This window comes from Carlito syrichta, unplaced genomic scaffold (genome assembly GCF_000164805.1).
Source record: "Carlito syrichta isolate Samal-C Ts95f unplaced genomic scaffold, Tarsius_syrichta-2.0.1 Scaffold305223, whole genome shotgun sequence".
Taxonomy (NCBI): domain Eukaryota; kingdom Metazoa; phylum Chordata; class Mammalia; order Primates; family Tarsiidae; genus Carlito; species Carlito syrichta.
Window position 1 is genome coordinate 88,166 of NW_007249319.1, and position 13,839 is coordinate 102,004.

General features: G+C 42.3%; 1 protein-coding gene across 1 annotated transcript in view; it reads left to right on the top strand.

Annotated features, from left to right (window-relative positions):
* The window catches only part of RIOX2 (ribosomal oxygenase 2), a 27,088-nt gene continuing 13,249 nt past the window's right edge, over positions 1-13,839 (top strand). The window contains exons 1-4 of the mRNA XM_008061373.1: positions 1-77; positions 4,010-4,480; positions 8,984-9,103; positions 11,512-11,640. Coding sequence (XP_008059564.1) covers positions 4,049-4,480; positions 8,984-9,103; positions 11,512-11,640 — 681 coding nt within the window. The 5' untranslated portion in view covers positions 1-77; positions 4,010-4,048. The remainder of the gene's footprint in view (positions 78-4,009; positions 4,481-8,983; positions 9,104-11,511; positions 11,641-13,839) is intronic.

Here is a 13,839-nt window from a genome sequence, read left to right on the forward strand (position 1 = left end):
TTTATGTGACTTGAAAATACATGCTCTGAAGGTCACCCTGGACGACTTTGTTACAGGCAATATATAATTTCTGATGGGTGGGTGTGTTTGAGCTGAGTTTGACTATCGACTTTTTCGTGGGTCTAAAATTCACGGGGCGCTTATTATGTGAAGGCAGATTTTGGGCCCCAGGCGTCCAAGGGGGCAATCCTGTAGGCTAGACACAGTCCCAGGAATTTTCGTGCTAACAGCCTTGCTGGTGACTCTAGACTGGACTCTGTAAAACACTGCTCAGGGGATGTAAAGACACTCACGCCTCCCTCCCCTCCTTGGTTATAACTACCTTCTATGGTACCTTTTAGCTCTTACATTGTTTACTGTTGCATTCCCAAGTGACAGCTGCCATCAGAAAAAGAATCCACACTTACACAAGCCATCTGTTTCCCCCCACCTTTGTTTTGTGTAAGGCCTTTGAGATTTTTCTGTATAATTGTGTACAGACAAAAGATGAGCACGTGGGGGGAAAAATTCGGCAAACATTTCTTTAGGACCTTCTGTGTGCTATACCCTGCTGGGCTCTGGGGATGTAAATCCCTTGAAAAAGCTGTATTATTTCTTCATGGCATTATTACTATAGAAAAGGAGGTTAGGACACCTTAAAAATATAATGACTAAATATATTTGTTGGCTGTAGGAAGGGCATCAGTATTGATTTTCTTATAGAGTTTGTGGAGCAGTTATCAAAGTATGAATCATGGCTCTTTTTGCTTAATCTTTTTACGTTTGAGTGCGTATTGTCAACCAAATTGAAAACAGGTGTTCTGTAGAACTTGCCTTTCCCCCCTGTATTGTTATAAAAATATTTACTCCAACTTCTATTTGGGTGGGCTCTGAGGTTTATAGGCCAGCTTATGTTAGCTGAACTATTCTAGACAAAGCATTCTTTTGTTTGATTACTATATTATTGGATCCTAAGACCTTTTATTTTTTACTGTTTCTGAAGTTGTGAGGCACCTTACTCACGATCCTTAAGATTTTTGTGTTCTTAATGTGATAGGATATTTTCCCTTCCACCCTCCAAAAACTATTAAAAGGAATGATTGTCTTGCAGTACCTAGTGTGAGAGTCAGAGAAATGGTGTATTTGCCCAGTAACCTTGAAGCTAGGTTCCAATTAACTGAGCCTCAAATCATTTCAGCATGAACATAGAGAAACAATAAATGATGTAACTTTTGGCAATATGAGTGGTGAAATTTATATTCTAACAAAAGCATTTGTTATACAGTATCGGGGTTTATTTTGTTAATGTTTTTAGATGGAAAAAAGTCCTTAAGCAATTTTATTTTGGCTTAAGTGGTTTGATACTTTGTTAAACCACACTTTCTGGTGAATGTGCTTATACTGCATTTGTATATTATGCTTACAAGCCTTTCACTTGTATCTTCCTGCTGGTTACTCTCCTTAAATAAGTTTTATTACTTTTAAATTTTTTGGTAGAGATAGGGTCTTAATATGTTGCCCAGGCCTGATTGCTGTGGTGTGATCATAGCTTGCTGCAGTCTCAACCTTATGGGTTCAAACAGTCCTCATACCTCAGCTTCCCAAATAGCTGGGACTACAGGCACATACCACCACACTTAGCTAATTATTTTTAAGTTTTTTGTAGAGACAAGGTCTCACTGTGTTGCCCACGCTGGTCTTGAACTTCTGGGCTCAAAGGATCCCCCCACCTTGGCCTCCCAAAGTGTTGGGATTACAGGTGTGAGCCATCGTGCCTGACCAAAGCTTTGGTTCTTTGAGAATTCAAGCTTGTGTGTTTGACTTAACAAGAATAGGAAACGCTCAGAAAATATGTCTCATTGTTCACATATCTTAAAACATGAGTTTTTTTTTTCTTCTTCCAGGTTTAAACCCTTACCCCTCTATTGTAGACTTTTTTTTATTACTTTATATTAGTTTTCCACCATGGTCCTGTGTTTCCTTACCACAAGCACTTGACCATTTGAAGGAACTGAACTGTTTTAGATTTTGATATTTTGACATTTCCTCTTCTTAATTCGTATTCCGTTCGTATTCTGTTCACATCTGGGTTGCATTCTAGGGTTCTTTTATAAGTTGTTGCAGTGTGTAACACTACATTCCATGGTGCTTCCTTCCCAGGCCTGATTACTAATTCTACTCTGTCTACAGTGTGGCTGAAATACTGCTTAGTTATTTTATTTTTATTTTTTATTTTTTTGAGTTGGCGTCTTACTCTGTCGCCCAGACTGGAGTGCAAGTGGCCGCTCCCGGCCACCGCAGCCTCAACCTGCTGGGCTGTGGCGATCCTTCCGCCTCAGGCTTCCAAGTAGCCGGAATTACAGGCACGCGCTACCACGCCCGGCTAATTTTTTGATTTATTGTAGAGATGAGGTCTCAAAGTCAGAAGAGCTGCAAACCGTAATCTTGCAATTCTATTAGCTCAACAAAATAGGAGACATAACATTTATAAATAAGTTAGTGGTTTTTGCAAAACTTTTTTTATAAGCACAGTGATTCTTAACCCTTTGGGGGGGACAGAGACTCCACTAAGAATCTGGAAATAAGGGACTCTCTTCCCAGGACAAAAAAGAAAAAAATACTTTAAAAATAGAATTTTGCAGTCTAAGAAAACTTATATAGTTTGAATTACAGTTCTTGAAAACAAATGGGGGAGATTTACATTATAAGTGAAACAGTAGTTGTGGTTTGGGGGCATTTGTGAGAGAACTTTTGGCAGGCTTGGGAGTGTAGTTCCTTCCTCTTGCCGCTCAGAAGTGTACCCCAACCAACAGTGTTGTCATCACTCAAGAGCTTGTTAGAAATGCAGAGTGTCAGGCCTTGCTTTCAATCTATTGAATCATAACCTGCACCTTAGACGCCCAGGACATCTGTGGTCACATTAAAGTGGGAGAAGTGTTGTGTTAAAGATGAATGATATTGGCGTTTTATTTTGTCTTATTTTGGTTAAAAGATAGAGCTTTTTAAAGACTTGGTACATAATTACTTTAGGTTTCAGTCTTCAGCCCCTAATTAGGTGTTTTGTTTGTTTTTGCTTTTAATAAAGGGAGTCCCTGACAAAGTGGCGATTTTTCAGGAGTAAGCTCAGATGTGGACTTCAGGAGGTTCAGGTGGTTAGTGAAGACTGGAGCCACATTTGGCTCCAGCCGCCAGGTGACACCACTGGTCAGAACCTGTTGCCTGCTGTCCTACAACAGTAGGGGGTGGGTGCCGTGGCCAGTAGCACCTGGCAGGGGGCAGCTGTCAGTTGTTTTCCAGTGAAGTGTCTGTAACTCCAGGAATGCCTAATGAGATTCGGGACCTGGTGCAGATTGTAGCCAAATTCAAGATATTTGACTTTGCTGTGTCGATGGTTACAGGCTAAATGTATGAAGAGGAAATGCGGAGGCAGTTGAGTGGTTTAATTTGGGATAATTATACTGCCTAATAAATAATGAATTCGCTGGGCTCGGTGGCTCAGCCTGTAATCCTATGCTTTGGGAGGCTGAAGTGAATGGATTGCCTGAGCCTGTGGGTTCGAGACCTGCCTGGGCAACTTGGCGAGACCGCATCTCTACAATAAATAAAAAAATCAGCCGGGCATGGTAGCGCGTGCCTGTAATTCCGAGTACTCGGAAAGCTGAGGTGGAAGGATCGCTGGAGCCCAGCAGGTCGAGGCTGCAGTGGCCGGGAGCGGCCACTGCACTCCAGTTTGGGCGACAGAGTGAGACTCCAACTCAAAAAATAAATAAATAAATAAATAAAAATAATAAATGAATAAATAATGAATTCCAGGGCTTAGTGCTTGTATACAAGAAAAACATGTTTTCCTTCAGATGAGTGTGTGATCTGAGTGTTGTTTGAGGGTGAATCATACCTGGGAAGACATGGCATTCATAGGGCTTAAGGCTGTCACACATCTTGAGGGAAGTAACATTGACCTAGTGATACACTAACATCGACACTGGCACCTTGTGTAACCCTGATCACGTGTGTTTTGTTCTTCTGGTAGGTTTGCATTTCCATCCGGCTTTGACTTGAAGACAGAACGATGCCAAAGAAAGGAAAGTCTGCGGGGAATGGGCGGGACGAAGAGCCTGTGCCCTGCAAGCAGGTGAAACTGGAGGCAACTGGGGGGCCTTCCATTCTAAACTTTGACAGCCCCAGTGGTCTCTTTGAAAGCTTAATCTCACCCATCAAGACGGAGACATTTTTCAAGGAATTCTGGGAGCAGAAGCCCCTTCTCATTCAGAGAGATGACCCTGTACTGGCCACATATTATGGGTCTCTGTTCAAGCTAACAGATCTGAAGAATCTTTGCAGCCAGGGTGTGTATTATGGAAGAGATGTGAATGTCTGCCGGTGTGTCAATGGGAGGAAGAAGGTTTTAAATAAAGACGGCAAAGCACACTTTCTTCAACTGAGGAAAGATTTTCATCAGAAAAGAGCAACAATTCAGTTTCACCAACCTCAGAGATTTAAGGTAACAGGTTTTCCCATGGCAGAATCCTCATACATATCAAAGTGCTGACATTTGGGCACAGATCAGCTCAGGGATGAATGTGTGGTATGATGATGATTAGCCTCCTGCCAGTTTGGAGAATGTTAGCACCTGTTTTGTGTTTAATGCCTCCTAACTTAGGAGAGTGTGTTATCTTTTGGCTAAACTCGTGGAAACTTCAGCGTCTCCGGGTAGACGTTGTTGGGCATCCTCGAGCTGCAACAACTAAATTATATTACAAGTTTACAAGTTAAATTATATTACAAGTTTATAAAGTTGTTAAAGCAGCACTCACCTCCAGGAGCATGTTTCATGGGAAGGTTTATGTTTTTCTATGCAGCAGACATTTCTCTTTGGTTTCTTCTACCACTGTCAATGAAGGCATGAGAGCATCAAGGTGATTGTTTTTCTTGAAGTTGCCTCCCTTTCCTGCCTACATCTGTCCAAGTAGAGGCTTCAGAGCCATGACCAGATCACATGTTAGGTGTATGTTCAAGAGACTTCACGCTTATGAATAGCCAAATGGGGTACATTGAGGTCTGGGGTCCTAGAACTGCTCCTGGTGATGCCACAGGTGGAAAAAATCTTTGATTTGCAAGTTCAGATGGCTTGCTAATTTTTAAATTTGTTCTACATCTGTGATTGACATAAGATAATTTGTCTCCTCTGTGCTCAGTTTCTGTATTTATAAAATGCAGATTTAGTATGAGCTAATCTGTTTTTCTCCAGGTTTGCGATCTTTATCTTATCTCATGACTGATGATCCAGAATACTTGAGGGCCTGTTTCGAGTTTTAAGATGAGATTGGGTGCGTTCAGGGTGGTATGGCCCTAGACAGTTCTGAGTTTTAGATAAAGTTTTATTGTCATTCAGAAACCCTCTTTGGTGACCATGGTTAAATGAAAATGGCAGCAAGGGAGTAGAAAGAGGGGCTCGTGAAGTTCCATCTTGAGGGGAGTTGTTTCTGACTGTATTGATGGCTTCTGGGACTCAGTTATCAGTTACCAATAGGGTTTCCCATGATTTAACTCAAGAGCTGGCTGTAATTTCCCATTAGGCCTCAACTGGTGCATGCCTAAAGAATGTTTTCTTGTCTAAAGGATGTCGAACCTTTTCATACTCTGGATGATGTATACATACTCTTAGATTTTTCAGGACAAGTCCTGGTTCTAGTCACTTCTGTTCAAGCCATCACAGAAAGTTGAAATTTTCTTGAAATGCCAACCTTTTGGCCTTAGTACCCAAAAGGAATTTACAAATCATTTGCTAGACCAAGTTTTGATTTGAAATCAGAAATTATGGACACCATGAATAGAACCCTTGTCTCTGAGCTAGTCCTTGACTAGAAGGTAGCATTTTTTAAGAGTGGTTTTTAGAAACCTAAGAACATATATGAATTTGGTAAGGTTGATTTCATGTAATTCGATCATAGGCCAACAGAGAGTTATTATTGAGCACTTGTGTGGTGTCCTCTGTGACTGTCATTTCTGTACTTAGAATGGTCTTCCTCGGGGGTTTTCTCTGCTGGTCCACTTAAACCCTGCTTTTTCTTCTTTTGTAAAATGCAGATTCCAAGTGGCTGGAACCCATTTCCTTTGCCCTGTTGACTTATTTAAGCAGGAAAGGTGAGCTTTCTCAGCCCTGCTTCAGCTCCCAGGCTAGACTAGGATGAACTCTGCCTTCCCCTTCCACTTCCTGTACTGGAGACCTATAAGCTCAACCTCTTATACCAGAGGCTGGGTCCCGAGTATGACAGTATGAGGAGGGTTAGTGTTGTGTGTGTTTTTCCCTAAGGATGGCCATAGCACCATCAGAATAGAAAAGGTCTAGAGGCTGTTCATCGCCGACCTGGTCCAGAGACTGGTAGAGGGGAGACTGGTAGAGACATTTAGCCCTTTGTTTCCTGGGTCTCGGACTGTGCACAGTGTTAGTCTGCCACGTAGTGTGGAAGTGAGTAAAGCGGTAACCAGAGAGCCATAATAAGTTGTTCCTCACCTGCTTTGGGTAATCCATATATGGTGAGAGGAATTATCACAATCACTTGCCTTTTGCAGAGCAAGCAGCAGTTTGCCAAACACTTTCCCGTGTGTTAGCTTTTGAACCTTCCAGTCGACATTTGAAATAGGGCAGCCAGCGTGGGCTCCATTTTCTTTGTGAGAAAGCTGGAGTCCACCGATGTGACTTTTTCCTGGTTACTCTGAGCTGGTGAGGGTTTATGACTACAATTTAAGGCATTTTCCTACCGTACTTTGAAACATGTTCATCAAAACGTAGTAGGGCTTTTTGTACGTTTGTAGTTTTCTTAAGGAATACCCATGGGCTTCTGCTCTTAGGCATGGCAGTCACATTTGGTTGTGGGGTAGGTCAGTGCAGAGGGGAGATTGTACTCCCCGAGAGGTGGGGGGGGAGGGAGAGAGAGAGTTCTACCTTCCCTCCTTTGTTGTTCTGGTTCCTCCTTGTCCTCTCTGGATATAGTTGGGAGTCATGCGTTTAAGGGGAAAAGAGATTTCAGCAGCCTTGTTTGCGCTTGAGTCAGTGTTGGTGAAGCAGTAATACTTGTTTACTGCCTGGCAGTGAAAATAGGACTTGGGATAAGTTTTATGTTGTTCCCACAGTCTTCAGGTGGGAGTGGTAATATCTTTATTTTACAAATAAAAAAGCTGAAGTCACCTTACTTGTAACTACCATTTGGACCAAGATGGTTTGACTCCAGATCTGTTTCTCATAGGTCTCAGTTGGTGGACTCGGATGTTAAAGACTCAGGAGAAATGGAAAAATCGTACAATCAATAGTGTTTTCAGTAACCTTTAAGAAGAAGGAGACATTCATTCATTAGTAACAGACCCTGATGCTTGGGTTGGGAACCATAAAGTCACCTATACAGTCCTGATATTCCTCTAGGCGATAACAGAGAGAGAGAAGCCCAGGTTTTCTAGGGGTTCCAGTTAACCACATTAAATATAATTACAGAGCCAGGTCCTGCTGGCCTTTACCTGAAATAAATTAGGCTCTTTGGGAGCTGTGTTAACTGTTTGGAGCTGTTTGGGTGTCACGAAATTACTTTTCCTGTGTTTAGTAGAACCTGTGAGATGTATAAATAGAGAAGCCTGGTGGTCTTTATAAAGATATTCCCCAAAACGTTTTCACAGTGACCCAATTTTTGACTGGAGTTCCTTTTTTAGTCCTGTGGTAGAATTGACTCCCAATCTGTGGTCATTGGTTTACTCAGCAAATATTTGAATATGTAGTAATGTATTCTATAGACCAGGTACTGTACATTTACATGCTTAAACGTTAATCTCTTTAATGTTAATCTCTGTAGTGTCTTTTGTGATTCTTTTCTTAAATTAGTTTAGCTGTGTGGGCTCTGACGCCAGCCTGCCTGGACTTGAATCCTGGCTCCTTTATTCACTAGCAATGTGCTCTTGTGCCCCAGTTTGCTCATCTGTAAACAAAAGATGATGATGGTTCCCCCTTGTGAGACAGGGTTGTTGTGAGGGTCATAGGGTTAATCTGTGGAAAGCACTTGGAAACGGTGCCTGGCACACAGGAAGTGCTAATGTCTACATGGTCCGGTTGCCACCTTGCCTCTTCCCATCAGCCTTGGGAAAATCAGATTTCTCTCTCTCCCTCAGGAATCTATGACTCCCTGCTGGGCCTCTCAGTCTGTATGACCTGAAGAGTCGATTAGTGACCAGAGAGGGAGCGTTACCTAGCCTTGTTACTCCCTGTCTGTCTATACCTTCTTCCTGGGTTTCCATTTTGTATAGGCATTTCCCAGTTGTGAGTCTCCAGTCCTCACTTCCTGCCAGAACTTTGGATTACTTAAAATATCTCTTCATGAGGGTTTTAGCATCCCAAAACTTTTCTAATGTAGAACTCCTTTTTTTCTGAAACTTTTTTTTTAGAAAGTTTTTCCCATCTTAGTAAATTGAACTGGGAGATAATTGCCCAAGTCAAAAACCAAAGAGTATTTTTAAATCTTATTTTACTGTTCCCATTTCTGTTTTTTTAACTCCTCTCCTTTATATTGGTTCCATCAGTGCTACTTTCAGAGAGCATCTCACTTTTCTGCTACTCTCTCTCCCTCTCCCATCACCTTGGTCATTTCTCACCTGGGCTGCTGTGTGCAAAACTTCTTGCCTGGTGTCTGTAATCCATTCTCTGCCCAATAGCCAGCTTTTGAAAATGTAAATCGGATTGTGTTATGCTTCTGCTCAAAATCCTTCTTGACTCCCAGTCACCTGCCTTGCCTATTTCGCCTTGGTCTGCTCGCTTCTGTTCTACAGTGTTTCTGCACTGGAAGGAAAGGTGCTTGAGGGTGGGGCTGTTCACTCTTCCACTGCTTAATTCCTAGTGGCTGGCATATAATAGCTGTGCAATAAAGACTTCCTAAGTGAACAGGCACATGTTCTTACTCTTCTCTGGAATATATTTCTCACTTCTCCACTGCCTCTTATTTTTTTAATTTTTTATTTTTTGAAGGATGAGCTTTGGAAGATCCAGGAGAAGCTGGAATGTTACTTTGGCTCCTTGGTTGGCTCGAATGTGTACATGACCCCCGCTGGATCTCAGGGCCTGCCACCCCATTATGATGATGTGGAGGTAAGAGAGTAAGAAGCTTGCCTGAGTTGCTGAGAGCCTGGTTTAGTGTAGTTGTGGGATTCTCTGAGGTCTTAGACCAGGTCTGTGTTCGTTCTTTCTGTGCTGCGTCTGAAGATCTTGATTTCATCTAAATGCAAGACCAAAATAAATCCCACTAAACTGGTTTCCTGCTCCTCAAAGGAAAAGATTGTTTCCAACCTTACTAATTTAAAGAGCCACGCATTTCTTTGAAACTGGTATTTATTGAATTTGTCTGCAGAAAAGCATGGTTGGCTTCTTTAATTTTACAAGGTATGGTCTTCAATAAGGTAAAGTCACAAATAGTCCTTCCATCTGCTTTCATTTTGTTCTTTTTTCAGTAGCTGCCAAAAATACATATAGTTTTTCCATTTGTGAAAAACTTGGGGGCAGCTTGAATCGGGGTCATGGTTTTGCTTAAGCATTGGCACCTTGTCAAGTGTTGATTTCACTCTCATGTGGCTTCCAAAAAAAGTTAACTCTTTGGCTCAGGTATTTCATAGTTTTATTTTTGTGCTAATGCAAGGTGTGAACACAGAGTTATTAGTTAAAAAGTCCCATTTTCCCATTTGAGAGCAATTTGATACCGATATGTTTTTAATGTTTTTTAATAGAGCAATATCTGTCGCTGAATAAAGAGTAGAAAACTGACATTTTCCTATCTGTCCAGTTTCTTCCAGTATTCAGGATTTTAGACATCCAGTAATATCTGAAGCTTGGCTTTTCCATCAGAGATTATGGGCTTTCAGCTGTCTGATAGAAGACTTAAAGGAATAAGATGGTAGGATATAAAGAACTCAGTGAGGCTCTAAGAAAGTGAAAAGAATGGATATCCAGTGTCAGGAGTCGTGATAACCTGTTTTTTAAAAATAAAAGCCAGTAGTGGCAACCTTCATTTAAGTGTAGAATGGCATGCATTTGTCATCTTTCATTTTTTTTTTTTATCTGAAACTTCTGCAGTTGCGCTTTGAACAGTGCATGGCTTAGGGACACCACCATGTGCAGTCAAAAACCCTTATGTAACTTTTAGGTTGACTGCAGTGACTCCCGCCTATGATCTCATGACTTTGGGAGACGGAGGCAGGAAGATTGCTTGAGCCTAGGAACTGGAGACCAGCCTGGGCAATATGTCAAGACCCTGTTTTCTACAAAAAAGAAAAAAGAAAAAAATTAGCCAAATGTAGTGGTGTGTGCCTGTAGTCCCTGTGATAGGCTGATGTAGGAGGATTGCTTGAGCCCAGGAGCTGGAGGCTGCGGTAAGCCGTGATTGTTCCAGCCTGGGCAACAAAGTGAGACCCTGACTTAAAAAAAAAATTCCATCCCCAAACTTAATTGCCTCCTGTTACCTACTAATTGTCTTCTGTTGACCAGACACCTTACTGATGACATAAATCAGTTAACACTTAATTTGTATGTTATATGTACATATATATATATATATATATATATATATATATGCTATACTGTATTCTTCTAATAAGATGAACAAAAATAAGAAAATGTTGTTGGGGAAATCATAAGGAAGAGAAAATTTACTTAATATGCTGTATTTATTAATACTGTAAGTTTGCATCATCTGTTTTGAAGATAAATCATCTGTCTGAAATGACAGTCAGCCGTAACTGCAGACCTCAGTCTATAGAACATATCAAGCAATTCACCTTTTTCTTGTAAGGCTATGCCTTTTCTCTGCTTCTTGGGAGCACTTGCAGCGTCGGTCTTGGCACTTTGTATAGGTTTCATGGTGTTATTCAAGGTTTAAGGTGCTGCGCTACACGTGATGAAAGATATGTGAGACCCGTGAGAAATCACTTTCTACTGTGATGCGAAATTTCACGTGGCGATAATTAGCTTCACATGGTGTTTTAAGCAGATACTTGCAACGCTGGAGCTCACAGAAATAGCAACAGGAGGTAGCTGTGAAATTATTACAGTAGTACAGTATGTATTACCGTTAATTTTATGCAGTTATTTAATACTGCATCTTTAAGCTGCTTACATTTCTCAGCTGCAAATGGTGCCACTTGGGGTGTTTGTGTGATAAATTTTAACCTTTTATGATAGGTTTTGTGTATATTTTATGGTAGTAGGTGATAAAATAAAATATCATAAGTGCATAAAATATATATTTTATGCACTTATGATATGCCTAACTTTTTCTTAATTTTTTTGCTATTTTCTCATTTTCTCAAATTGTTGCAAATCTCAAAATACTTTTTCAAAAATTTATTGGAAAGAATCTACCATAAAGGACCTACACGGTTCAAACCTGTGTTGTTCATGGGTCAACTATAATTCATCTGAGCACTTGGAGGGCTGATATCCAGATATACTTTGCTGCATGACTGTCAGGAAGCTCTGATGCCCCCGGGCCCTGTGTGTCTCTGTAGGTCTTCATCCTGCAGCTGGAGGGGGAGAAGCACTGGCGCCTCTACCACCCCACTGTTCCCCTGGCACGAGAGTACAGCGTGGAAGCCGAGGACAGGATCGGAAGGCCGACACATGAGTTTACACTCAAGGTACGGGATGACCACTGTGGGCACCTCATGGTGGGAACAATGCGGTTTTCTCTGTTGCTAAGGCAAGTTCAGGTTCAGAGTTTGTGTGATAGTCCCCGTGGGAACGTATCCCCGGCTCCCTGGGAAGGGTGACTCTCATTGCCCCCATCCAGCCATGTAGCTTCAGCAGGAGTCTTCGTGGTGGGTACTTGGAGAGGTGGGCTGAGGAAGTATTAAGTTTATTTTCCAAGCTTTTGTCTTCATGTGTGATCAAAATTCAAGAGCAATAAAGTGAATTCAGTGGCCACTAACTCCCAAGAGTAAATGTAGGAGGTCTGGCCATGGGTAGCTTCTCCGCAACTGAGACAACAGGCAGCAACAGGGTTTTATGTTGCTTAGGAAGAGCACAGCCAAGGGTCCCTCAGTGTTTTTGTTGGTAAAATCCCAGTTTGATCCATTTTGCTCCTGATTACTCAGCAGACTGTCTCTGCAAACCCTGCCCCCTTTGCCTTTATATTGTTACCAGAAAACAGTACTTAGGAGAGCTCTTGAGGATTCTTCCTCCAGGGAGCCAGGTGGCTTGGTTGCATGCTGGTCTCTTGGCATCTAGCTGCTGAGAAGGTGTGTCCCTGAGCACTCAGCCTGGGTGAGAATATAACCAGTCCCCAGCAGGAGAGGTGTGGAGGAAGAAAATTTAGAAGCATAGGAGTAGCTGTATAAACTTTGTGTTTTCTTAAAATACATAACTTTAATTTCCTTTAGTGGCAGGAAACTAATTGTTAATTCCAACTGTTCTAAAGAGTCTACTGACCTGATATATTTGCATGTAGTAATTGTTTTTCTTGTGCTTTGAAGTTATAATTAGTGTCTAATTCTTTTTTTTTTTTTTGAGTTGGAGTCTCACTCGATCGCCCAGACTGGAGTGCAGTGACCGCTCCCGGCCACCGCAGCCTCGACCTGCTGGGCTCCGGCGATCCTTCTGCCTCAGCCTTCCAAGTAGCCGGAATTACAGGCATGCTCTACCACGCCTGGCTGATTTTTTTTTATTTATTGTAGAGATGAGGTCTCACTGCCCAGGGGGATGTTGAACCCGCGGGCTCAGGCAATCCACTCACCTTAGCCTCCCAAAGGCGCGGGATTACAGGCTGAGCCACTGAGCCCGGCTAGTGTCTAATTCTTACTCGACGCCTGTGTCTTTCTTGTTGTTAAAATCTTTGCCCGCCTGCCAATAACTGGGGGAAGCAGTCTCCCTTTTTAGGATGGGTGCGTAGGATAGGGGACTTCAACAACAATATAGATAACCTTGTTTTTTATGCTTTTTGTCAGGGGTTACCAAACTATGGCCCATAGGCCCAAAACTCTGGCCAGCTGCCTGTTTTTGCAAATGAAGTTTATTGGAACACAGCCATACTCGCTCCTTAGCATACTGTCTGTGGCTGCATCCACACTACACTGGCAGAGCAGGCGATTTGCCACAGAGACCGCATGACCCCCAAGGCAAAATATTTTCTGTCTTTGCATATGGTCCTTCACAGAGTTTGCTGACTTCTGTTTTTGGCGAACCAAGTGCATGTAGACTCTTGGTTGGTTATTTTTAAGCTGAAGACTGAGCCCTCTGTGGTCTCTGAGGCAACAGCTGAGTCACTGGCTGATGACTTGGCTACATGCCCTGCCTGAGAAGGTCAGGCTTCATAATGGCTTCAGGTGAAGAGGGTGTGGACTCCTTACGTTGTTGCCATGGGAAGTGGAGGAGATGGAGCAGATGCCCAGTCATGAACACACAGTTCCTTAGGAGAAGCCTTGAGTCTTCTTCAAGGAGAAAGGCCTTGTTGTGTGCTGATTTTTTTTTTCAAGTGTGTATGTGTCTGTCCAGGTGAGGGTTTAACCAATCAGTCTCTTCAGGTGAAATCTTTTGTCAGCGCCCAGTATATGAAATAGAAAAGTTGAGTCGCTCTCTTTGGAGACTGGGTTTGGGGGCTATCTGTGATGAGGGTCTTGGAGCCCTTATCTCCTCTGTGCAGTTCATCTGCCAAACCCGAGTCCCAAGGTGGGACTGCTTGTGTGATGGGAACAGCACTCTTTGGCTTGAGGATTTCACAGATCTGGATTTGAATTCAGCTACTGCCACTTAATAGCTACATGTCTTTGGGCATGTGTTTTAATCCAATCTGAGTTCCCTCTGTATTAAAATGGAGATCATAATATTTACCTTGCAACCTG